This window comes from Falco punctatus (assembly GCF_963210335.1).
Source record: "Falco punctatus genome assembly, chromosome: 13".
Lineage (NCBI taxonomy): Eukaryota > Metazoa > Chordata > Aves > Falconiformes > Falconidae > Falco > Falco punctatus.
In genome coordinates, this window is record NC_137593.1 from 2,009,726 (window position 1) to 2,036,481 (window position 26,756).

Below are 26,756 nucleotides of genomic sequence, written 5' to 3' on the forward strand. Positions count from 1 at the left end.
GTCTGGCCCGATCAAGTAAGCCTACAGAAAGTACATTTGCAGCTCCGAGTACAGGAGAAGCTACAGGATGCTCTTTTTTAGGCAATTAACAGCACTGTATAATTCAGTGTATTTTAAATCCCGTTACTCAATTTTAAAACAGATGGTGATCTCACACTTAAGCAAACATTGGTGTTAAATAACAGCAACCAAGTTACTCACTGCAAACACAACAGGAATTTCTAGAAACACTCAGAAAACACTCCTGTCGCTTGTGTGGAGCCTTCACCAGGCTGCAGCAGCACGCGGCGGCCCAAAGACAGCACAGCTTTACGCAGCCAGCGGGGAGGCGACCAGCCCTTGCGGGGCAGCCGCTCATCGCAGCGCCCGCGGCTGTGCAAAGGATGCAGCTGTCTGATCCCGGCCTTTCCAGAGAAGCTTTAGGGAAGGGGAGGGAGCAGGAGGCTGGCTGGCTCGGGGAGACCCGGCACCATGGCCTCTCCTTCCCAGCCCGCTTCAACCCGGGAAACGGCCATGAGAACCGAAACAGCCGAGAGCACTCCGAGAGCACTCCGTACCTCTGGCCATGGCCCCGGGTAACAGGCTCAGCTGAGCCAAACGTCACGTTTTAACTTAACGGGGGCTCTTGGGTACCCCCACCCTCTGCACGCCAGAGGCCATCTCCTGGTGGATTTTAGGCTGTCTGATGGAAGTTTTGTGTTAACAGCTGGACTTGATGGTCTCAAAGGTCTTTTCCAATCTGAATGATTCTGTGATTCTAAGGATGGCAAGGCAGAACAGGGAGCACGACTCACACCACCTGAGAAGCCCCAAATGAGAAAGGTTGCCTTCCCTTTTCCAGAGGAACACGCAGAGAAATAGGCTTGACAACGCATGGGAAGGCAACAGTCACACCACAAAGGTCTCGGACACGTGTCAGCTTTGTTTGCAAGAGGGTGCTGCAGGGCTGCAGCCTCCCAGCTCGGCTTCTCTCCCCATCCTCGCATGGGAGACGGGCAGCCAGGCTGCAGCGGAGAGGTCCCCTGCCCTCCTGGGCTCCTTGGTGGGCTCCCCCGGAATGCTCCACTGTGCGGTTCCTTGTGCCTCCTGCACCCGTCCACCGGGACAGGGCTGCATAATCTGCTATAAACCACTTATTTCAGGAGGGGAAGCATGGGGAAAAAGCCTAATTAGAGAGGAGAGATTTATCTCATCCCCATGCTCCATCATCTTGAAAACTTCAGTGACTCCATTGTGAAAACGCGGCGTTTCTTTCTGCTGCGTAAACTAAGACAGCAAAGAAGGAAAGGGAAGAACAGGACTAACAATGGCTTACAAATGTTAATTATTCTCTTGCAAGGCTGCTCAACAAAAGACTCTCTCTTAAGGCATCACACGGGGCTTGTGAAGTAGTCACCATCTCACTCTTCTGACACAGCATGAGTCAACCCAAAGAATTCAGCAACGAGCTCAAGACCGGCTTAGTTTCTGTAATATGGCCTGCCTGTACTTTGATAAAGAACTATGAAGCAACTGAACGGAAATCTGTAAGGGTGTACATCTGGAAATGCTTTACTCCTGGCACATCTTAAGCTGTGTTGTATAAATATTTTTTGTGGCACGAACAGGCTGCCCAGTGAAACACAACATGCTTTCTGTAAGCCAGGTATTCACTGCAATTCCTTGCACATGCATCCTGGGCCAAACTCAGAAATGCCTTACAGTGATGTAAATCTGAAAATATTTCTCAGAATTTACTCTGGAATAAACCATTGATGTAATGCATTTTTCAAACCTAGAGAAAATCTTTTAGAATACATATTGAAAAAACAAAGTCTAAATTCATTTACTCTGGATTAGCCGTGGATTTGCAAGACAAAACAGGGAGCAACTGCAGAGCAGTGCTGCAGCACGGACTTTGCTTGGGTCTGGGGGCTGAACCTTCCCCACGTGCCCACAGCACAGAAATCCCTCAGTTCTGATAAAGCATTCAGACACAGCTATAGCACGATGCGTAAAACTTAACATAAAGTACAATATGTGACGCTGATGCTGCATTTATGTCAACAGATGTTAAAACATTTCAAATGCAGGGTGCCATACTCATTGAAACAAGCACAGCCCCATAATGCTGCTTCCTGCACTACCGGAAGAGGAATAATATTAACAAGTACTGTAACTTTGTCAAATAATTCACAATATTTGAAGTTCTATTAGCAACGGGAAGACCTTCTGAAAAAAATAATTCAGATTACAGCAGAAGCTTAGTCTGTCAAGCAAAGTACCAGGTCATGCCGGGAACGCTCTGGCTAGATTTTTTGGGAATGTAGAAGCTGAAGGAAACCTTCCCTACGGCAGACCTAGGTCTCGCTCCCAGAAAACTCAATGGGACTTTCTCACTAAACTGAAGGAAACTGTGCTAGAAACAAGCTCGGGTTCCACATTCATGAGCAAACCCAAGAGGAGGAAGGTAAATCCAGCAGCACGCCGCGGAGCGCGGGGCTGAACACTGAAGTCTTTGACATTTCAGGCACATTACATCTGCCTGCCCTCGGCCTCCCAAGGCTGTCAGACAATGCGCAGCTCCTGGACTTCCCAAACTTCAATCCACTGCCTGATTCATTAAAGCAGTGAAGATCAGTATCTCATCTTCCAGCTCTGCTATTTTGGGAACTCAGAGATACAGTCACCGTCATGGAGTGATGAAAGTTCCCCAAACAGGCCAAATGCGAGCATCTGAGCAGTAGTAGGATTATGCGGTGGATGCGCTCGAGACTAATCATATTTCTAGGGTGTTGGACATGTTTTATAGACTTTGTGTGCATGATGCACTACATCTAATCCTACCCATGAAGGCATGCTCTTTCCTAAGCTCTTTGTTCACGCCAAACTCCTTTACATCTCCACCAGCTCTGACTTTGGACTCTTAGATCTTGGCAGGGACTCAAGTTAAGCCAGTATCGAACAGAAAACCAGCTCTAATACCTTGGGGTGAGTCAGGCCAGGATTCCAACAGCAGCTACAATACTTAGCGCAAGCTCCACTCTGCCTAAGTAGCACTGGCCCATCAGCTGGGTCTCAGCTGTGGAGAGCCCCTGCTCCTCTCACGAGGCACAGCAGGAGTTCCCACTTCAGTGCCACGTTATCCTGGGGGTTCAGAAGGTGTTTCTAACAAAACTCCTGGTTTTAAATCAGCCATAACCTAAGTAAATTAATCTTATTCAGTCAGACATCTTAATGTGTACAATATTCTGAGAGCGAGTATTTTAAAATCGCATTTGACAATTCATTTCATCCAATTGAGCTGGATGGAGACATTCAGGAATAAATAGATATTTGTTTTAAAATCCTACAGCATCCTTTTCCAAGAAGCCTGATTAATAGCTTTGAAACAGCATTTGCTGAAATCCCAGAGACAGTAAACAGCTTTGAAAGAGTAATCTTTTAAACTGATGGGGGTAACTAATGCTGCATGTGCAAATGATCATTTCCATAAAAGCCAAGTCTGTGTTTAACTAGGTGAATTTCCAAGTGCCTGCCAAAAAGTTCATAGTGGCAGCTAATCTAAATCCAAAGTTTGAAACTGCAGGCAGAAAAAAAAATATCCATATGTAGCATCACCAGTTTTCATCACGTCGGAAGCAATCCGCGTGAAGCATGGAGCAGGGGGTGGAGAACAAGCCTGGACACCTTTCAAAGCACAGTGCAAAACAGCAGTGCGGACCCTCTGCGGAGGATGAAAATATCACGGCTGGCAAACACGTCCCAGCCTCCCCACAAGCCGAGTGCTTCACATAACAGGGAGGTCAGAGGCACGCACCCTGCATCACCGCGTGCCCAGCCAGGAGAAGAGGACTTGGCGTGTCAGCAAGGCAAAGAAGGGGAAGAGGCAGGGAAAGGGGGTTTGTTTCTCACGATTTGAGCCCGGCAAAGACTTGCTGTAGCTATTGTAAAGGTCCTTGTACAGCTGTTCTAAAAGTCAGGGCAAAGTTCTTCTGCTAATTTTTCCTGAGAAAAATAAAATCTTACCTTTTGGTGTGGAAACGTAGACTGGATCATGGCAGTTTCAAAACTGTGTGTCCCCTTAAGCTGTGTCTTCTCCCACAGGGCCTTAAGGACTTGCACAGAATTGCTCTGTATGGACAAAGGCTCTGCAAACAAGCTCTGAAGAAAATGTTGAAAACAGGATTTCAAGCATTTTTTACTTTGCCATTAACAAAGAGCATCTTGTTCTTACAGTGGGACAGTGTGCAAATAACCAGGGATTATTTCATTTCTCTGCAAGGAGATACGATGGATCAATATTCATACAACTAGAGAAATCTTCAAATATTTAATTTCCTTCGGGGTTTGTTTTTTTTTGTTTGTTTTTGGTTTACGTTACACAACTTTAAGGTCTGTGGCTCACCGCTACAGACAACAACTCACATGTCATTTTTGCATTGAAATGCCAGTTTATCCAAATGTTAGCAGCACCGGGCTCTGTGGACCAGGCGTGGATCTCGGCGACATGCATCTCTTTGGAAAAGACATGTCATTTGGCAGTTAATGCGAAGAGATGTTCGGCACCGCTGCAGGTTTGCCTGTGTTTATTTGGACCTGACTGCAGCTCTCGGTCCTCATGTGGGGAAGAATAACAGCGTGGTGTTTGCAACTGCACTGAACAGGACAAAATGCAAGAGAAGAAGCTCCACAGAACACATTCAGCACAGATTTTGCTGACAGAGTAGAGGAATTTTCAGTCCCTGAACATTCACAAAACAAGATGAAACCCATGTTGGGTTGGGTGCTCTCACCTCCAAAGCTCCCGATTTCAAAGGACAGCCAGGACACAGCCTTACACTGCCTTGAGTTATTCTAGGAGTCAGCAGCATGAAGTTCTCGCTGTCTAAACTGCACATGAGGTCAATGTTACAGGAACTACTGTGGCTGAGAGAGCTTAGCATTTCTGCCTCTACTGCATCTACTACATGATCTTGTAATTAAAAAATGCACTCGCATGCAGGAGCCAAGTTAAGAATGCACAGACAAATCTGATTTTCCATATTTCAAGTATTTGATTTTGCAATATGAACAATATCCTTTTAATGTAGGTTTCCTGGATGGATGTTCCTCCTCTTTCTGAGCAGAAGCCCAACAGCCCTAATCCCATAGTCTGGCACCCAACCAACACAGAGACATTTCTGTAAGACTCAACTCAAGGAATTTTATTGTGGCTGAGGCAATGCATTTTTCCCAGAAACAACTGTATCGCTTTGCCCAAATTAAAAGGGAGAAGCAGTCCGCTCCAGGCAGCCACCTGGCACGAGAAAATGGCAGCCCAATTAGTTCGTGTTTGGCAAATTCATGAGTAACTGTAGGGAAGGCGTTAGGAAGGGAGGGACGTGCCAGGCAGCCCCTTGCTTGCTGGTGCTACCACAGCGGCATGACACTGGCCCGCCTGATGAGGGAAATTAAACTCTAAATCATAAAGCGTTAAAGGATTATTTTAATGAATGAATCTGTGAAACCAAGCATCCTGTCTATCGAATAGCTTAACACCACCCCTTACTCTAATTTTGTTCCTTTTGTTAATCATCACTTAACTGCAAGACAGCTACTCTTCCTACTGCCCCGCAGGAATAATTTGGTTTTTCACAACTTCCATCTGAGAGTTTCGAAACACGATAGAACTATTCACTAATATTTTAAAAATTAAATAGAAAGCAGGGTCACGAAGTTAAGGATCTGTTCTGGAGAGCTGAGTGAAAAAATCTCTCTTGCTTTTACTTTCCCAAAATGCAATGTCAGACGGAATATGGATCGACTAGCAAAAAGGGAATAAAACCACGGTAACTAGTATTGAAACTTTCAGAACCCATATATTAGTTGTCTGTCTGTGAATCTATGACAGATTTGGTGAAAAACACATTTTTATCACCAGCCTTTCATTTAACTTATTATTAACACACTATAAATACATTTTATGTCAAATTTATCTCTTGTACAATTTCACAGGCTTAAATAACGTTATTCCAGGGCTGAATTTAGTGCCCTGTATTTAATTTACTCACAGTTATATATCCAGTACTTAAAGGCCTTAGGATTTCGAACAAAAGAAAACCATAAATTATCTGACATGAAACACCATCCTGATGTACAGCAGACATGAGCACTCAGTGCAACACAAGAGGAACTTCCCCCCCCCCCCCCCCCCCCCCATAAAAAAGCATATTAAGTGCTTGGTTTACAGCATGTTTGCAAAGACACAAACCAAACCGCATTGCTTCGAGCCTGGCCCCGGCAGCGTGGGGGGGGGTCTGCTGGGGATTCCTTGCCTGGGGCCAGGGGATGCACCGGCACAGCTGGAGCAAACTAGAAAAAAACGTTGGGAATAAAAAGAAAGTTTTGGAAAGGATAGGTGGAGTGGGACAGATGCAGTTAGCCAGCCCGGGGCAGGGAAAGCCACGGGAAATGGGGGCAGCAGGTGTGGGGCAGCATCCAAAGGAAGCCGGACCCAGCAGGACCACGTGGGGATGGGGAAGGGGGGTAAAATGGGCACCTGAGTGCAGAGGAATGGGGAAGCAAAATAATATGCCCCAGTGAGCTGGGAACTATTTGAGCTCAGTAGTCCTGACAGAAGGTGGAACTAGCAGGGCCAAATTCAGAGCAATCTGGGAAGGGGTTAAAGGGAGGGGGGTTTCAATGGAAAACCTATCAGGAAAAGGAGAGGCACGAGGGAATAAAGGTGGAGTCAGTGATTACACTGTCAGTGCAACTGATTCAAACCATGAAGCACAGGCAGAGCAGAGGTCATTGTGCTCAACTCCGGCGGCGGCTGCGCAGTGCCGGGTGAGGTGCGCCAGCCCTGCCGCTCGCTCCTCTGCTTCTGCTCCTCCTTCCTCGTTTCTGTGCAGTTTAGAACTTTAGCCCATATTTTTCAGCACCTGTTTTCCTCTCATCAAGAATAAAATGATACATTTATAACATAATTCATTTATTCTCTCTAGGTCCAGTTAAAATTCAGCCTCTTTCTTCAGGTTTTCATTTACAGTCAGTCACCTTCTTTATTCTCCCTTTCGTCTTGTCTCCTCATTGCTGTTTTTGCCTCTGCTCTTACTCGCTTCCATTGCTTTGCTCTGTCACTGTCTCTCCTTCCCTGACACCCTCAGCTTGGCCCCTGACCATCCTCCTTCCTCACCTACAGCAAAGCCCTGTCCCCACAAACCACTCACACAGGCACCTCCGGATCCAGAGGACCCGCGACTTGTACCACCAACGACGCACCCAGACACTCCTACTGACCTGCATTTTTGAAAAACACTTTTTGTATTTATTGCTAGGAATAAACACAGAAAAGAGCAATTTGAACTGTTAGATTCACAGCATAACTTGCTGTGCTTGTTTTAAATTTCTGATAAATCCTTTGTATTTCTAAGGTTACACTGGGGTGGGATGAACTGCAATGAACAGTTCTACATAGGTTAAGAAACTGAACCTTACTATTTAAATGCAAAACCCCATCTGTTTCATCTTGAAGTGTGAATGTAGGGTTTTCTCTTACAATTTCATACTGCTTGTAACCTATTAGGAAATCCCACATATGTCCAAATGCTAGGCTATATTTGGAAACCATATTAAACATGAGAAAAACAGCTTTAGGGTTGGTAAGAGAACAGCAGTGATCAGAGTTGCAAATCCTGCTCAGTCAAAACTTCTGCAGTAGAAAGTCCCTGTGGCTGCTGCACCTCTAACCTCCACTTGCAGCCTCGGGCTTGATTCTGCTCCCCTGCAAATCCACTGCAATGCTCCTGTTCATTTGCAAGGCACCTGGGACTTACTGGAAGTTTTGCCTGAAAGAGGACAATAAGGTTTCATCCCACTTTTTTTAACCCCAGACTTTGTAATCTCTCCAGACAGTTTGAATTTGTTGTATTTAATAGAAATATAAAAACTTATAAGCTGCAAAATCACTTCAACCCACTATAATGATTTTCTGAGAAACCATAAGGGTTACAAAGTACTGTGGATTAGAAGCATATTTAAAGAGATGAACCATTAACACACCTTTTTTCCAGGTACAACGTGAACAATATAGAGGTGCCACTAATTTGTATTGCACACACCTGCTGAAAGAGGAACATGATATGGATCCACAGCGGAGGCTGCCGGCTGACGAGGGTAAAACTGGATTTACTGTACAAGCAGTAATGGCCCTTCAGGGGACAGCTGAAAGACAGCTTTGCGACACAACTTCTAACAGTATCTAGAAATAAATATACAGATTATTAAAGTCAAGTACATAAAAGACAGAAATCTACGTGTCCGTTAGCAGTGCACATGCAGTCATGCAGCGCCTAGGCATGCACTTCCACTCCGCAGGAATCTCGGGCTGGCTCAGCCCCTGCGGCATCAGAAGGGCGGTGCTGAGCCTGCACCCTTACATTAAACACAAGCCATCAGACAGTACAGGAGAAATTTAGTCTGCAGTGCTTTAAATCTTTGGTAGCAATCACCTACTCCCAAACGCAAAAGGCGCGATGCAGCACACAGTCGGGATATTCAGCTCCTTTGTGCTTTCTCATGCATTTGGTACCATTGTTTGGCTTATTGAACCAGACAGATCTGTCAAAACTGTGCATTACTTATTTTTATTTAAAGAATTTCTTGGAAAAACCATCCCATATTAGGAAAGAGCCATATGGGGGCCTGTCATTTGTGGAATCCTTGCCGAGACCTTGTGCGGCTGAAAGCTGCTGTCTGTAGGGACGGAGGAGTGTGGCGCACGGCTCCCAGCCAGGAGCAGCTCCTTCAGCCACTGGTGAAAGCTGCGGCACTTCCCCTTTGCCGTGGATTCTCCAGGAGCCAAAAGGTGCATAAATCGATTTACAACGCTACTGTGCACGTAGCATGTTTGCTGTACAGGCTATCTTACAAATCCATCATCAGGAATACCACAGTTTCAAAGAGGAGCATCAGTGAGTATTCACTGAGCCCTGCATCACCGCGGGGAGCTGATGTAGCGGCTCCAGCCCCACCGCGAAGGCTCCCAGCACAGCTCCTCTCCCCGTCCACGCAGGAGCTGCAGCCCCACAGCTCAAGTCCACCTGAGCCTGCCCGTGCACAGATGCTCTGGCTACAGCCTGGCTTTAGGGGCTCCAGGTCCTACAAATCCCACTTCTGAGCTGATTTTTACACACTAAGCCAGGGAGCTGCAGCTCTTGCCACATTCTCCGAGAGGCACAACAGACAAGGGACAGGAATCGTTGCTGCTGCCATACTGCAAGGGACAACGTGACACAGTGACTTGCTCAAATCTGCAAGCCAATGCACAGGCAGCTGCTGGCAGAGCTCCTGGGCCACAACTGCTGGCACAGCCACAGACTTTGCAGCAAAAAAACACAGGGAGAAGGAAAAGGTATGGAGCGGCAGGTCCAGCTGGACAAGAGACTGCAAACGCACTCACAGGTGCACGCCGGGAACAGCAGGGTACGTCAGTTCACAGCTGTGCCTGGTGTCACCTGCTTAGTGCACAGGTTTTCACCAAAAGCGCGGTTTGACTCTTTGTCCCAGCTCTGGGGCACTACACACAAAGCGTCTCCAAGTCTTGCTGCTCTACCAAATACCAACCATTTATGGCACCTGTGATGGCATCACCTGTTGATAAAAATCCCGCAGAGGTTATGTGGAATCTGAAGGTGTCCTTTGGGGTCAGCTGCTTTGTACAAAGCTAAATGCTGCGTAATGTTACCTGACTCCAAACTTCCCATGCTGGTTTGAACTGGAAATGAAGCCCTTGAGATGCACAATTCTGTTTTTGCAAAATATTGACCTTGAACCCTCATTCTCTGTCTTTGGATGACTGCTCATAATGACTAAAGCACATTAGGCATAACCTGATCAGGCTGCTTAATTAACTTAAAATAGTGGTATCATTTTATAGCCCTTTTGAATGGGAACAAGAGGCTACCCGAGGTAAAAAGGCATGGAACACAGAAGACTGAGATCCTTAGATGATAACCTTGATGCAAAGATGGGAGAGAGCTGCACCCTCTTCACCCAGCTGGACAGTTGAACTTGGAAAGGGAGAGGGGAACAACCGGTCCCAGCAGCTGCCGCCGCCGCGCTTGTTTCCCAGCTAAAGGCAGAAATGGCACAGACAGACAAGCGCCCGGCAGTGGCTGCTGAGCCTGCTAGGCTGATCCATGCACAAAGCCACCGCTGTCCCTTTCCCAAGGCCCTGGCCTGCCAGCACCTGCAGGGTCAGAGCCAAAGCACACCAAGCGGAGGGAGCAGTCACCCGGCCAGGTCTGGCCGCACCATGCCCGCAGGATGAACGGTGCGGCTGAGGAGGCTGACACGGGCCAGCTGTGCAGGGAGCATCACCCAAGGTCGCGTGCTATCCTGGTGAGTCACCCTGTGGTGAAGGTGTAGGAATAAAAAACGCTGTAAGAAAATATCCTAACCGGAAAAATTACTTGTAGCTTTTTAGAAAATGTAGCTAACGGGACAATTTAAATAGCACAGCCTTCTGAATCTAATGACAACGGGAGCCAGCAACAAGGAAGACTGATAACAGAAGCAACAAGGAAGACTGATATCAGAATGCAGCCTTTCTCTCCAACAACAGATCATCTTGAAATACTTATTGTTTTAACATTTTTCATCTAATCAAGATGTGGAAGCATAGGAGAGAAATGTAATAAATTCAGTATTTCACAGCAAACCATGATGTATGAGGAAAGAGTTTACCAGAGGTACAAAACCCCAGTTTCCCTAGAGCAAAAGCATCAATGGATCAGATTGTCACTGAAAATGCAGAAAATTTAAAACTGGGATATTGGAACCTGCTGAAGATGCTACAGAGAGGCCAGATGGCTGGGAGAAAAAACTTTAGAAACTGGCAGGTGGAAACCAGTTTATTAGCCTTTGACAAAGCTGTTTGAATTTGCTGAGAAAAGGAAGTCACCAGTGTCAAGCTGGGGCTGCAGAGCTCGTTGAGACTCCATTGTAGCACAGGAGAAGAGACCTGAGATGTAACAGCACGGGAAGATTAAAGTTATGGTTCAGAAAAACCAGTAGAGTCACTACACCTACTGTGGGGAAACACACACCAGCCAAAGCAATGCAGAGTATTTGGAAGCGAGCACAAGAACAAACCAGACTGTAGCGACCACAGCGTAAGGGCTGACAGCAGCACTCCTTCCTCAGAGCACTTACACGGTATGATCAGCAGTGTTATAGCAGATGAAGCTTGGATTATCTGGAAACCAACGGGGTGTTCATTACTCTTTAATCGGAGGCAGGTAATAAGCCAATGTGGGGCCAAAGCAGAAGGAAAGCCACAGGCTCCAGGAGGTCAGAGGGTCAGACCAGGCAGCGAGCTTTCCTCCCGGAGAGGGAACTCATGAACCAAGTCAAAATGATGTTGAACTGAACAGGACTACAAACATCACGCAGATCACTCCCCTCCAAAGAGGCAGGACCTAGACCAGCCCCGGCTCTCCTAACCCATGGGTGAGCCAACAAGAAAACCCAGCTGTATTTGTGTCTAGAGAGTGCATTAACAGAGGACAGCTTTGAAGACATTTCCTTTGCTTTGAGACAGCAATGGGAAGAGGAGCTGAAGTGGGGCCACTGCTCTTGGCTACTCCAAGCATATAAAAAAAGGAGGTGTGCTTATTGGTGTTAGGAAATATGGAGTTTCCTCTTGTGTAGGCCTGAAAAAATGAATATATTACAGGAGAATGTTGCCTTGAAGAAGGAAAGAATCTGCACAAAGTGGTGGCTTGATGTCAAGAATTGGGCATTTGTAGACTGCACTGTGAAGAAGATGATATTGATTTGTGAACATTGACTGAATCCTGTGGAAAGTGGCGGTGCTGTCTGGGTCACGTCAATCACTCCAGCGCAAACATACTCTAAGAACTACAGCGGGACAATAGTAGACCATAAGCTTTCAGCAGCAGAAAGCCAGGGCTTAAAGTTAAACCAACAAAGATGGAAATGCTGCTAAACTGAGATAACAGTTCTGAAAAGAAAACTAACTTAGCTGGAGACCACAGATACATCGTGCCCATAAGCAATACACCTTAGCAGGAAAAAGATGGGCACAAAATCCACTACTCTTGGATTAGTGGCTATGGGGAAAATCTGAGTTTAACCTAGTTACCCAAATCTACTGGTTCATACCCAAACCTTCCAGTGTTCAATGTTCAATATAAAGGAGGTTGAGAAATGGAAAGGGTTAATTAGAGCAACCCTAAGTCCTGGGACATATTAAAGCACAAAACTAAATGATGTCTCCAAGGAGGTTGTTGACAGAATGCTTTTCCAACAGCATGGTCCAACCTAAAGACCCCCGGTTTATGCATCACAGATGCTAACAAAACCTGAACTTCAATACACTCAACCAGAAGTAGAGGCTTGGCCTTGGTCCAACGTGTGTGAAAAGTTTAATGCTTCATTATGAGAAATCGCTCTTAGCTAAAAGTGACCATAAACCACGTACTGCCACTGCGATAAAGAGCTAGCAGGCAATGCCTTCCTCTTCAGTGAGTACGGCGGTTATTTTTTCAGTTGCAAATGTATGAATTGACAAGGAACCTGGGAGGCATTTAAAGGCTGCAGACAAACACTGGAGTGCATTAAACAACTGAGCAAGGCACCAGAGTCCACAGCCAGACTCCTTGTCACCCACAGTAAGGCCACATCAAGCTGCCCTGGGCAGCCTCCCACAGAAGCCATCAGAGCTGTGAGCAGAAGGTGACAGGGCTCCAGGATACCAGCCCCTGGGTTAGCAATTACAAAAGGGAGCCCTGTGCTAGGTAGGACTGTGTTTGATGGGACTATTAAGGAAATTCCTAAATGCTGCAGAACAAAAAAAATTGTAAAGGATATATGGAAAGACAAAAACCTAACAAACTGCTTAGCAAGACATTGTGGATCACACAGAAAAATACCGAGGCTTATAACACATGCCAAAATAAACGTCAGCTCAGGCACTGGAGTCCATGCTGGCTGAGCAAAACGTTAGTTCCTGGAAAAAAGCAGCATTCCTTTGTCAAAATCAAGTGAAAAAAGCCTCCTACTCAGACAATGTTCAAACCTCTGGTACGGGACGAGCGATTACTCATAGCTATTTCTGCTACATTTGATGTGTTGGATTTGGCAATGTCTGATAACAAGCCAAGGTTTACTACGTGTGGTTTTCAACAGTTTGCAATGAACTACCAGTTTCAACACATAACAGCTAAGCTCAGTTATCCCAAAGTCAAAGGAAAGCAATATTTAAATAATCAACCTGTTCTGATGAAGGCTGAGATAACCCCGATCCATATGTAGCACTACTATTACACTGTATTTCACTCAAGTGCAAACCAACATGCCAGTACCATGGGAATTCATTTTTATGGTCACAGGAGACATGTAAATAGATAGGCAAGGCAAAACTAGTTTCTTGTCATCACCTGGGCACATTGAAGCTGCCCAGAATGAAGCTGGGCACATTTTCAAGAAAATGAAGTGTCAGAAAACTATTTACATTGCGCTGTTTCACAAAATGCTTAAAATGGGGGAAAAAAAGTTATCATTTTAATTCATAGTACCATCAGAGACTGACCTACCGAATGTGAGATTGGCACGCTGGGTATACACACACTGCAGAATAACCAGTGGCCTGTTTTATCACTAACTCCCGTACAGAGACAGACCTCTAACTAAAAATATGAATTGTAATAACCATGGTTTGAGTCATAGTCTTCCAAATTTGGCAGCATCCATTGAAGATGAAGGAGCAGAACTAAAACTGCCTTCCTCCGGTTCTGCTCACTGGAGCACTTGCCACCCACGAATGTGCACATCTGCTCACCTGTAACCGAGTGCTCAAGTGTCTGGCCAAAGTATTCGAGAAGTCTTTAACCACCATGGCTCTCTCTTTCCAGCATGATGAATAATGAAATAGGTTTAAACACTTATTCAAATGTAACCATGTCAGTAGAGTCCTCTTGTACTACTGTTCCATATAAAAACATTGCAGATGACGTGAATACTGTTCAACTGGTTATCAGAGTCTGTTGTGCTCAAACTATCCCCCCCAAATGCCTGTATTATATATGGCAAATGGTATCTTAACACCCAGAGGCTGTTGGACACTAACTTTTGTATGCCGCATTTACATTTTGAAGAAGCCAGACCAAAGCATTGAATGTTCCTACAAGTGACACTACTACTCTTTACAAGTATTTCCTCACTCATGTAGCAAGTTCAATGCAGATTGACCGTGTGCTGCTGTAGCAGAGGTAGTAACATTCACCATGGGTTTTGCTGTTTCTAGCATAATATTGCACTTTTGTAATATCTTATTCAAGGATCTCAAAGAACCATTATTTGAGCCTCAAAATGTCCATCACAGTAGGTCATCTTTGCTGTACTTTGTGAACAAGTTAGAAGTGTGGCAGGATCACTTAGGAGTGAAGCATGTCTGTAACACATCTGTGTTCATACTTGTGCTTAGGCATACTCTGAGAACGAAAAAGGTGCTTTTAAAGTCATCGCAGTATTTACAAATTGCATGTGCTTATGCAATCAGTATGATACGCAGTTTAGGAAGATACATTCTGGGCTTTCCTAAAACACACACGTCAATAAATGGGCTGAGCTTTTAGTAAACTATGTTGCATACTTTTCCCAGTCTGTCATTGCAAGTTACATGAAACACCAAAGTATCAACCTTGTGTAATCCCAAAGGTTTTCAGAGTTGCAGCAGAGATAATACAACACAGCAAGACCTATTCCCACCTGCGAGACCTGAAGGCAGTCATTTCCAGGGAACACAGCTCACGGCATTTGCACTTGGCAATGCGCAGCAGCTGACAGAGTGAGCAGGGATCAGGTCTGTAGGTTTAGCCAGGAAAGAGGAGCATACAAAAGTTTTTTGCTAAGAACAACAAAATTAAATAACTTGCAGGCTTGACTTAGCAAAAAACTTTGAAGGTGAAAAGAAACCAGTCTCAGCCTACGAAGGTGAGGACAACTTAGTTCCCTGAATCTCTTGTAATTCCAGGCCTGGAAACACGTAACCACTCACCCTGACTTTGCCTGGTAAAGAAAGATTAATTTAGCCCCAAGAAAATTCCAGGATATCAGTAAGATACAACACACAGGAGAGTCCTGTCAACAAAGCCTACTTGCTCTGCAACGGCTCGCTCAGCACACAGCACAGCTTGGTGAGTGCTGGTAATCCAATGCTGACTAAAGGTCTTTTTGATGTGATTTAAAGCAATGAAGTCCAAATTATGGCAAAGATGGATCTGCAACTCTTTAAAATAATTGTTCAAAAGTATGTAAGGGAGAGAGGAAGGAAAAAATTAACTAATTTCCCTGAGGACATTAAGCCTATTACATTGGTCACATTTAAGCTACACATTTACAGACTCTAGAACCAGTACTTTAAAAATCTACTGTCATTTCTAAATGTGGAAAGCAAATTTGAAGCAGGGTGTTTATGCCAACTTCTATTTCACTGAGTAACCTGTCCCATCTGACCTAAATTAGGATTTATGGAAGCACCATGTCAACCACTAGATTGGTGCCTCTAATAGCACTTCAATACTGCACGGGGTCATAGAGGCTTTGTGGAAAACGAAAAAGAAAAAAAACCCAGAGACAGACTTGTCTTACGACTATTTAAGCTCTTGGAGCTGCACAATGGATATGATCATTTTGCTTGGGCCAGGAAAATCCCTTGTACATGTCAACATGTCAAAAGGTAGTGCATGAGGAGGACAGTTCAGGGACAAAATGATACGACACTGGGTATATCTTTGTGGTGGCATTGACTTAGTACAGGTGATCACAGGTGAACATACACAGTGCCGCGGTCTGAACGCCAGTCACCCCCATAGCCACCTTGCTGCTTTATTGCGTGAAAAATCAGCTTCTCATGCACCCGCGAGCTGCTGTTGGCTGAGCCACACTCTGACATTGTCAGAGAGAATTACGGCACATTTTGTACATCTTGTCAGCGCTCCCTTTGGTAATGGCAGAGAAACCAATTTGTCCACACTTGGGATCTCAGCCCATGACCCCACATCCGCAGACTACTGCAGACTCAGGGAGAGGCCAATGAGCTCTGGTGCAAAGCAGGTTTATTAGGTAAGAAGTCTGTGTATGTTGATGAGAGTTTTGTTTAGGCTAAGCACCAGCTCAGTTAACTCAACAAAGGAGAAAAGTTCATAGCTCTGCTTCATCTCATTAGCAGCAAAGCAACATCTACTGCTGCTGTGGGGTAACACGCTGAACAGATGGAACAAGTGCTTGTTTCATCCAGTTGCTATGAACTACCCCTATTGATGAGCACCGAAGAGCGAACCTAAGCCAAGACACTTTAGGGGTCTGTGCATCCCTCCACTCAAGCTGCCCCTCGTCTCAGCATCCCCCTGGGCACCATACCCAGCTGCAGCTACATCCTGCTCTCCTGCATCGCGGGCAGCAGCAGCTGGTCACACCTGGGCACATCTCCTTAAAGAAGGATGAGCTCTCCTCCTTCCTCAGCCTGGCTTCAGCTTGGAAGGAGAGTCCGAGTACCACAAAAAAAGGATTTTTAAAACATGAAGAATATGTGAGGCACAAAACACCACAGGGTCACCAAACGCCACAGAAGGCAGAGAGCGGTGAAGATCCCAAGCAAATGCTCCTCCAGTCAAGAAACACTTCTGATCACATCTGTTGCCAAGTCTCAAACTTCCAGCAAGAGAATAAGCAACAACTTGTTTTTCCTACAAGAAACAAGAGAATATATGTTGCAATTGTGAAGTTCACTACTAAGTAGTTGTGCCGGGGGAAAAAGAATAAAACATAAACAGAAGAATGTCAGTGGAGTTGTTAATTGTTGTTTATTCCAGCTTAACACGCTGGGCTAAACCAGGAGAAACATGGTCAAGTAGATACAGAGTCACTGGTTCTGGAAACAATTAATGCATTATTTGATTTGCATTGGTAATCCTTTACTATTAAATAAAATCTGTTAATAGGAGTAAAAGTATGCTCATAAATCTCCCAAACAGAATCAAACCCACCCACCATAAACATGAAACCAGGGAATAAGAAATAGATGCAACTTTTTAAATTTCAATTTTAAGCCTTTGTCAGCTTCCTCACTTTCCTTTGCTTGTTCTCTTCAGTTTGGATTACAAGTAGGTATACAAACAATAAATATGTTTATAGGAGAAAGAGGTAATTTTTAAAGCAACCAGCTTCAAGAGATGCTGATTTATTTATTTTTTTAACACTACTAGCTTTGCCTGCATGCCATAACTCAGTCCAACAGATTTAACTTGCAGTAAGTTACACAAAAATTAAGAGAGAAGGTATGATTATAATGGGGTCTGGAGAGCCACTACAATGCGCTCAATACACAGAGTCCAAATCTGTGTGCAAAAGCCACATTTGAGAACATACAGATTAGCTTAGCTCTGTAAAACCCTCTGTCTTCCTTCCCTTTACCATCGGGACAATGAGAAGCCCAAGTCATTTGGGAAGGTACAATGGTAAGATCTCTCTGCCACATCGTCCCATCTTCAGAAGCAAAGGTGCATCGGCCCTTCCGCTGCCCGTATCGATGACTGACGTGCAAAAAGCCCAGAAGGTGTGTGCAGCAAAGCAGGGTCTGGGGAAATCATCCCACTCCGGCTGCTGCCTGGCTCCTCCGTGTCCTGGCCGCATCCCCAGCCTGGCCGAGGGCTGCTGGCCCACCCGCCTGCACGGTGGCACAGGCACCTCCTCAAGGAACCGTTAGGCCTGTCCTGGTCCAACCCAGAAGTCAAGTTCCCCTGGTTTGGCTTCTCCCTCAGGAGAGGGATAACACCACCCCACCCGGAATCTCCCAGCTACCAGGTAAAGCGCGTGTGGAGACCAGCCTGTTCCAAGCGATGCTTCCAGGCTAGGTGTAAAGCGCACGTGATTTGCTATTGTCACGTACGTGAGGGCAGCAAGTTATGAGCGTGTTCATGTTCTATTACACTCCCCGTCATGCTGGGAGTTTCTCCACGGTCTGACGACGCAGATCACCGTGGGCACGATGGCCAACCCGGGAGTTAGCACTCCCATTTGCGCTGCCTGCCCTCACATTTGGGATGCATTTGAAATACCAGTCCTGCAGAATAAAATGCCAGCTAATATTATTTTTGGCCTAGCAGCAGCAGAGTTGATCTCTGGAAATGCTGGCTTGAGCCTATGCAACTTTGTGATCCCACTGAAGAACCAGAGGTCCATCTGTTCCAAATCAATGTTTGGCTTATGGAATGCTGGAATTTATCAGACCGGTGCAGGGGTGAGCACTGCAGGGGAGCAATAAGCTTTTCCATCTACACCGTCATATGGTACCGATTATCTCTCAGTACAGCATAAAACATAATAATAACCAGATTTATGACCAACATACTGCAACCTGTTTCCCCTGCCACCTCCTCCTCTTCCAGCATTTTGTCATTAACCCCACAAAATGTTTGCTGTTTGTTTCCTTCTGTAGGGCACCAAGGAGCCAGCAGTGACTTACTACTATAAAATGGCTATAATATTTTTCATTGGATGGAATTGCATTTTGAATGTGGCTTCAGTGACCACGGATTGAATGAGGCACTAGATCTCCCTGGGCTCTATCCTTTTAAAAAGGAGACTAGGCAGGCTGGAGATGTGCAAACCCTTCAGCATCCTCTACACACAGATATTATCAAATGCTTTCTTTCCAACAGCTCACTTGACACTCAGTGCTCAGAGCTAAGTTAATGGCGGCATTTTTATCCCAATTATCTAAAAAGCAAGTAGAACTAGAGTGGAAAACAAGGACCTGCCCTCAAGTTATAACCAAATCCAGCAGCCATACAGGCTCGTGTCTGGGAACCATCTGACACCAGCCACTTTCAGAGGCAGGATACACATGGCCACGCATTTGATCCACCATCCCTACACGTCTGGGACACTAGAAGAACAAGAAGTGAGAAATCACCCAGCATGCAGGGTTCAAGGTGAGACCCAGCAAGGCTAGAGCAGGCAGAGCCCGCCAGCTGCTCAAGAGCCCCGTGCTGCATGCAGGGGTAACTGGGGCTACACCAGGTAAAATAGGGCAGACTCAGGTCTCAGCTGGATGTTGTGGCACTCCCAAAGCCAACACCAATAATGCCCGATACAGGAATGCCATCTTTCACCTAAGCCTTTCAAAGCAACCTACTCCAACCATTGCCAGCCCTGTCTCCCCAGGAGGGTACATGAGACCTAGAAAAGCAGAAAGGCTGAAGGACCTTTCAGAAAGCACCCACACAGCCAGTGAAGAAACTGCAAATACAACACAGGGATCTTGAACGTAGGCTCTTGTTCTTAATCACTGGGGCCCCAGCCACATCAAGGCAGCAGAAATCCTGTCCAGCATACACTGAAAAGCAATAACCAAACTTGGGAGCATTCAGGAAATTCTAGATGCACAAGTCTGGGCCACTGCCATCTGCAAGATCCTGGAGGTACCAATAAGATGTAAGATCACAAACCATCTGGAAAAATATGGGCTGATGAAAACTACTTTGCTTAGCTCCAAGAAAGCTAAAGCGCCTGACAAATATGGTGGCTTCCCCCCCACCCTTTTTTTTTTTTTTTTTTTTTTTTTTGAGGAAAAGATCCATAGGCTTAAGAGGCTTAAAGTGATGAACATGACATAAAAGAATGCCTCAAATTGCTTAAGGTATGGCAGAGATGTGAATCTGGGCAAAGTGGTTCAAACTAAGCAGGAACTGAACCAAACCATCAACCCCAAACTGCAACAAGCTAAAATAAATGGATTATTGTGGTTTCTAATGCCTTCTTTCTGCCCCTGTTTAAATCCCCTCTACGACTGCAGTGTAGTTCCATAAGATTCACTTATGCACACACGCACGTGCATCTGGTAAGCTGTTGTAGCTTGTCTGTTCTTCAAAACACCCTCAACTTGATCATTTTCTTAGTATAAAGTATTCTGGCCAACAGCCCAGTCTTAACCCTGCTTCTGCTGCAGGATCATCACCCTGCCTGAAGCACACACAGCCAAAAATAGTAAAAACTAAATGAGATAACAGGAGCTGAGGACATGTCAATTTTCCAATGCATACAGGAGGCATCTTCAAACTGTCAGAGACAGATCATGGATCCACCCTTACAGTCCTTAAACTGTATCCCTTCACAGCTGTAAAAGCTAACACTTCAGTTAATATTACATAAACGTTGACATAAGAGTGTAAATCAAATAAGCTTATAAGTCAACAAGGAGACTGAAAAAATAAACACCCCATAAAGCAAAAATATTTTGTGAGGGATAAGACTTACACAGCAAATGCCTGACTCAATGGCAAAAAAACCAACTTGCAAATCACAATGTTACAGAGCAGGGGAGGATTGCATGCAGGGGACCTGGAGCTGTCACCTGGTCTGCCCCCTCACCCACAGTCAGAGGCAAGAGTGCCTGTGCCATGGGGAGCTGTAGTAGCAGTACAACTGGCTGGTGGTGTAAGGCAAGCTTTCAGAAGAAATAAAATTCTTACATGACATCAACTGATGTATGTGAAAAAAACAGAAATGTTTTAGGGAGCACCAACACTTCTTCAGATCTGTCAGAGCTCACAGCCTTGCCCAGGCCAGCTTTCCAGGTTTCTTTAATGTGCTTTTAACCTCCACAACCTCCTCTGCCAGCACAAGCTAGAGAGCTTTTTCTACTATTTAAGCTGAATATTTTTTTACTGGTATTTAAGCTCATTATTTCCTGCCTTGTCCAGTATGGTCTGTTCCCTTAACCATCTTGCACACAGGTGACAACTGTTATTAAGTCCTGCTTCAGTTTTATTCTACTTTGGTTAAGAAACCAAATTTTCCAATTTTCATCCTTTTGAGGGATGTTGGAATGGCAACTCTGATTCAAGCCAGAAAGTCCCACCAGTATCTTATCCTGGTATTAGCTCACAAAGGGTGAGTAGGAGAACAGTAAGCAAGGAGCGCAAGGGCAGACAAGCACACAGCAGTAACTTCCCTCCTGCTCCCGCGGGCCCAGCATTTCCAGAGTCAGGGGTGGTATTATTTTTATAACCCTTGAATGGCTGTAATCCATGAATTTACCTCATCACTTCTGAAACCAGGTACTCTTTCAGCATACTTAATGCACTGTAGAAATCAGTTCCGCCATTTAATTGCACATATCTAATTACGTGTAAGAGGTGCCTATTTTGTGTATTTTGCATTTGCTTCCTGACTTCATTACGTGTCCTCTAGTGCCTGTATTAGGACAGAGTAAGCCACCACTCCCAATTAATCTTCTCAGTCATTCATGACATTGCAAATCTCTAGAGCTGTCTCTTTTCCAGACTGAAGTCCCAGTCCATTTTTCTTCATATGGAAGTCTCTGATTATCCTCATACTCCTGCCACCTGTCTCCTTTTTCCTTCAACACTCAGGATCCAATTAATGCAGACAATGGCATAACGATGTCATTTCTTGTATCTATTTTTCTTCTCTTGGGAGATAATTCTTCTCTTGTCTACAGTGCTGGACTCTATGATCTTAAAGGTCTTTTCCAACCTAAATGATTCTATGATTTGCCTTTTTTTTTTGTCAGCTGCTGAGCACTGAAGCGAATGCCCTCTGTCTTTCTGCAAGGTAGTGACTCCATCTTTGGAAAACCGTCTGCAGCCTCTTGCTTTCATTCCTACTGCTCTTGGTATTAATGCCCCCAGACCTGGCAGGAGCTGTGCATGCACACTAATTCTGGATGTAACCAAAGGCATGCAAGCTGCTTGTGCCCTCAGCAGCATGCCACTGCGGCATCCTTTCGGGGGGAAGGGGGGGGGGGGGGGGGGGCGGGGGTGCACCCAGCCTCAGTTTTAAGCACTAAGGAGCTCACCACATTCACAAACAGTCTGCCCAGAGGTTAGATATCATTGTCATTAGAAATGCAAGCAGGGGGTTGAATTCTGTTTCAGTTGTTGGCTCATCATTCCTTAGAAATTCTTACAACTGACATTAACACTGTTAACCTGTGTGTGAGCTGCCGCTTGAAAGCCCAGGAAAGGTGTGACTGGCAAAAGGGTACGTGGGGAACTCCGCACTGTCCGTTATTAACACACTGCAGCACAATTTTCTTGCAACATATTTCCTTCAAGCACTCTGTGTCATGGGAGAGTGCTCTGAAGAAGAGGTAGCTCTGAAGAAAAGCTATCTTTTAATATTTTCCATGTTTTATATATTAAATTTCCAGTTCCAACGCCTACATAACTAACATAAAATTTGCCAACTACGTATATTAATATTTTCCAACTTTTCCCACTATTTTCAAAACATCACATTTGAAAAAATAAAATTTGAATGGGCCCTTTGTAGTGTGTAGGAATCACAGAAGTCCAATAACTCCAAGGTTTATGTAATATCTGAAATATGAACAACGCTGTCCCCTGCGTAATGAGCCAGCCTGCATTTCTTCAGTGTATTTAGAATGAGTCACATAAATCTCCTGTGCTGCACATGTGTCCCTGCTCAAAGAATTTCCCCAAGAATGCTAGTTGAGGATTTCCAGGAAATTACAATAGTTTGAATGAATTTAGAAATAGTCACATCCTTGAACATATCATTACTACTTCAGAAAGGAAACTGAGCAATACATTAAAAAACGTTCAATATATTGTATTTGATTAATGCAAGGTCACAGCATTCAGCACTTCAAAACCCAGATTGTTCACTCATGTTTGCAACATAATTTTATGAAACTAAAGTTTTATCATTAATTCTACTAAATAACTATTTCAAATAGTAAACCTGGAATTTAAAGTATTTAGGAAATAATATAATTATATCCCTTTTACGAGTGGATACTTCTACTACTTGACCACTGAAAAAGTAAACAAATATTTTATCAATAAAAGTTGATATTTGAGGGACCTGAAGTTATACAATATTAGATTACATTTTAAGAGACTGCAAATTAATTTATTCAGTTAGCTACTCCTTGGAATCAAAGTGGCCCACTGAAGGGCTGGGCTGTAAACAGCTCATGACCACCAGCAAGCAGTTAGAGGCACACAAATTCACATTACAGGGAGCTGCTCAGTGCAAGCAAGAGGCTCACAACCCAACCTGAAATATTTACTTCAAGGAGGAGTATCAGACCCATCTTGCAGTGTATCGCCCACCTCCTCCACAGTCTCACAAAACCTGCTTTCTTGCACTTGAAAACAAATACCCGCCCTTGATGAAAGCAGAAAACATGAAACAACCCAGGGAAAAGGTGAGATAGGATCCAACCCCACCCAGAGCACTGGGGATCTCATTGTGTTGTGCCTCCAAGGAGCTTTGCGTCCAGACTGGAACACGCTGACCTGAGGGTCCTGGCCTTGTGTATCTTGTAAGTCAACTGAAGCAATAATATCATGATAATGAAGAAGGAGACACAGATCTGCCCTTGGCCAACCCAGCAGGCTAAGAAAGAGTCTTAGGTATTAGCACGTGCTCACCCAAAGGCTTGCACGGCAGAGTCCGACCTGTGGCACGTGTGCTCTGTTGCACCCAACGCTCCACGACTGTTAACGCAGCTCCGTAACTTACAGCCTGGAGCTGGGCCACATGCGCCTGGCCTGCCGGCCCTGCAGACACAGCCAGAGGAACCGCCAGCCCTAGCCAACACCCACATCCCTTCAGCCCAGCGTGACCTTTTCCAGACAGCTCGGGGTTCATTCCCCATGACAGACAATCCTCACCTTAACCTTCATGGGAGTCTGGGCTGGGTGAGGGCTGTACTACATCCCTGAAGGAAAATCATAGAATTGGTTCGGTTGGAAAAGACCTTTAAGATCATTGAATCCAACCATTAACCCAGGACTGCCAAGTCCACCACTAAACCATGTCCTTAAGTTCCACATCTACATGTCTGTTAAATACCTCTGAGTATGGTGACTCAATCACTTCCTGAGGAGATTTCAAAACAGTGCAATTTGTAAATTATATTGTTTTATAAAATTAATGTTCCTCCCCATCCACGAACTCTGCACTAGAGGATCTTTGCTACCCATTTGCTTGAGCCCCGAGAGGACTTCCCGTGTAGTGTTCAATTTCTCATAATCAGAAAGGCTCAGCCCTCTTACCTTCAATAACACACTGATCGGGGATAGGAATTTTCCTCCCCATCTCTGTGACATATGCTTTCACTTTACCCAGGTTTTCCTTCAAGTGCAAGTAGAGCTTGTCCTGGTATTCCACAGGGCTCGTCACTGCCTCCGGGCTTCCTTCGAGGGCCTTTTCTTTAGCAGATTCTGGCAGATTTGCTGATTCTGGGTAATCGATACTTTGGCGTGAAACCACGGAATTTCCCAGTTGCATTGCTTCAGTATCAACACTAAAAGGCAATTTATCATTTTCTTGGCTAATGTAGATCTCTGTGAAGGAGATACCAGCAGTTATCTCCCCATTCTCCTCGTCCTGGCCGCTCTCTGAGTTAACCCCCTTCATGCGGACTGCATGCAAAGCGAGGCTTTTGGACCTGGAAGGCGATGAAGGAAAGGAAAAATGTTTTGGAATAGGGGTAAGACACAAAAATCACCCAAATGCGTGCTCTTCCATGTTACCCCTGTGCAGCTGGCTCAGAGCTGAGCATGGGACTCACTCAGCCCGAAGCAAGTACCTTTTGGTAAATACGCATGTCAAAAGCAAAACTCAAGCTGCAGATTTAATAAGTAAATGAAACTAAATAATATCCATATATCACAACATCTGCGTGCCATGGAGGGAGCGAGTCAACCTATCTGCAAGAAACTTACAACCCCAGGACTGGAGTGTAAGCTTTATTGATCACATCATAAAAATGACATCCAGCAGCCATTTAACTGAACCAAGATTCAGCCTCCAGTTCTTCACTGCCCTGTACCGATATGCCGAGGATGAAGTTAAACCTCTGGAAGAGTAAGAAAGGTAGAAGTGGAGTGACTGAAAGGGCAAATACTGGAGCAGGAAGAGAAAACCTCTGCCGTGCACAGGCAGCCTAAGCGGACCATGAGTGCGTGTTGCTGCCTCAGCCCTTATCTCACCCAGGTCCCGGGAGAGGCGCACTCATCTCACACAGCACACGGGCAAAACCAGATTCAAACATTTGATATGTCTTGCTGGCAACAATACACAAGAAAGGTCTCTGTATCTTCCTTTCCAGTAATATCTGTATGCAAATATTTTCCTATTCTTTGTGCTGTTTTAGGGCACAGAAGAGATTAAATAATTTAGAAAGTTCTTATCCAGCCTTTGAATTCATGGATATGAGACTTGGCTAAAATTAGACTTATGATGCCCATAGGTATCATGGAAGCAAACCAAATTCTCAATGATTAGATAAAACTTTATTACAAAGCTGATATTCATGAAAATCACTCTCACGTTTTACAGAGCCATACCTGTTAAATCTCATATCCTTCCTTTCTTCTTTAGAAACCTGGCCTAAACTGTATCTCCGCACTGAGCCAGGAGTACTGTTGTCAACGTTTATTTTCTCTTCAAAAGCCTGTATTTTAACTTGAAGTTTTTCATCTTCTTCGTTTCCATTCATAACAGATTTGAAATCATCCAGTGGTACAGGGGATTCTGTTTCAGCATCATTTTCCATTCTGAGGAAGCAGAAAGCAGAGATTTAACTCTGGCACACTGTGTCCATAGTGATGCTGATGCTGCATTTCTGCCCGTGACCTGTATTACATATTCAGTAAAATAATTACGTTTCAGCAGAGATTCTCTTAGAGCTCGACTAATCATTTTCAGAAACATCATCTAGACCAATGTCTCTGTCAGATGGATCAGAAACATTGAACATCTCTGACAATATGGGATTAGAAACTATGTGCTGTATCTGCATAAGCAAAACCCAATTTTTTCCCCAATAGTCTCATGACAAAAGGTTTTTCAACTGAACTTAAACCATTTTCTCAGGCTTGCTAAACAGCAACTTATAACGTTTTTTCCATAAACCGAAGGTCAAGCTAGTTCAGAGTTTATATAAGTCTGTGGTTTTAAACTTTTGACAAAAGTACATGCAGTTCCCACCACATGACCGTACTCCGAGTAAGAAAGTATCTTTTAAAACGCAGCACATGGACAGAAACAGACTCAGCAAAAGTTCTAAGCAACGTGACTGGAGTTCAGCAAAAGAGAAAGAGAAAATGAAGAATTAAAATGAACTCTGAGGGCTGCAGGACAAAGCTGTTTTGTTTTAAATTTGATTGCTATGTTAGTCTTAGAATATGTAACCTTTTAATGCAAAATTCAAAGATAACTTTAAAATAAATTGAAGGGAAGCTGTTGATTTTTAAGACCAAAGCCCTAGGGCACAGCAGAAACCTTATGCAGAAGGTCCCAGGATGAAAGGTGCACCACCCAGAGCAAGGGAGGCACACCGATGTCACACCCCGCTCCTAGTGCAGCTGTTTCCCTTCTCAAACCCACGCTTCCTAGACCAAAGTTTGCCGTCTGAGTGCTGGATTCCCCAAAACAGGGCTTCTGAAAATAGTTTGCTGGGTTTCTACACAGCTCACAGCAAGACTCAGCTCCTCCAAATATTGGGCCATTTGCCAGAAAACTAAACCTTGAGTATCTGTACTCTCCCTTGAAGATGCTGCTTGGCCTTTATGCACCAGGAGCAGGACTGAATTTCCCAGGGGATCACCAGCAAACTGTGGCAAAAGCACTCCTGCTCCTTCCCCTCTTCTTGAGGGAGGTGCCTTCTGCTGGGGATTTGTATGTTACCATTTACTCCTGCAACT

General features: G+C 44.8%; 1 protein-coding gene across 4 annotated transcripts in view; it reads right to left on the reverse strand.

The window, feature by feature from the left end:
* VEPH1 (ventricular zone expressed PH domain containing 1) overlaps positions 1 to 26,756 on the reverse strand; it is a 100,808-nt gene that overhangs the window by 16,708 nt on the left and 57,344 nt on the right. For all 4 annotated transcript variants that reach the window (XM_080410191.1, XM_080410193.1, XM_080410192.1 and 1 more), the window contains 4 exons: positions 25,398 to 25,607; positions 24,102 to 24,496; positions 8,085 to 8,224; positions 4,009 to 4,143 (listed from right to left, as the gene is read on the reverse strand). In XM_080410191.1, coding sequence (XP_080266317.1) covers positions 4,009 to 4,143; positions 8,085 to 8,224; positions 24,102 to 24,496; positions 25,398 to 25,607 — 880 coding nt within the window. The remainder of the gene's footprint in view (positions 1 to 4,008; positions 4,144 to 8,084; positions 8,225 to 24,101; positions 24,497 to 25,397; positions 25,608 to 26,756) is intronic.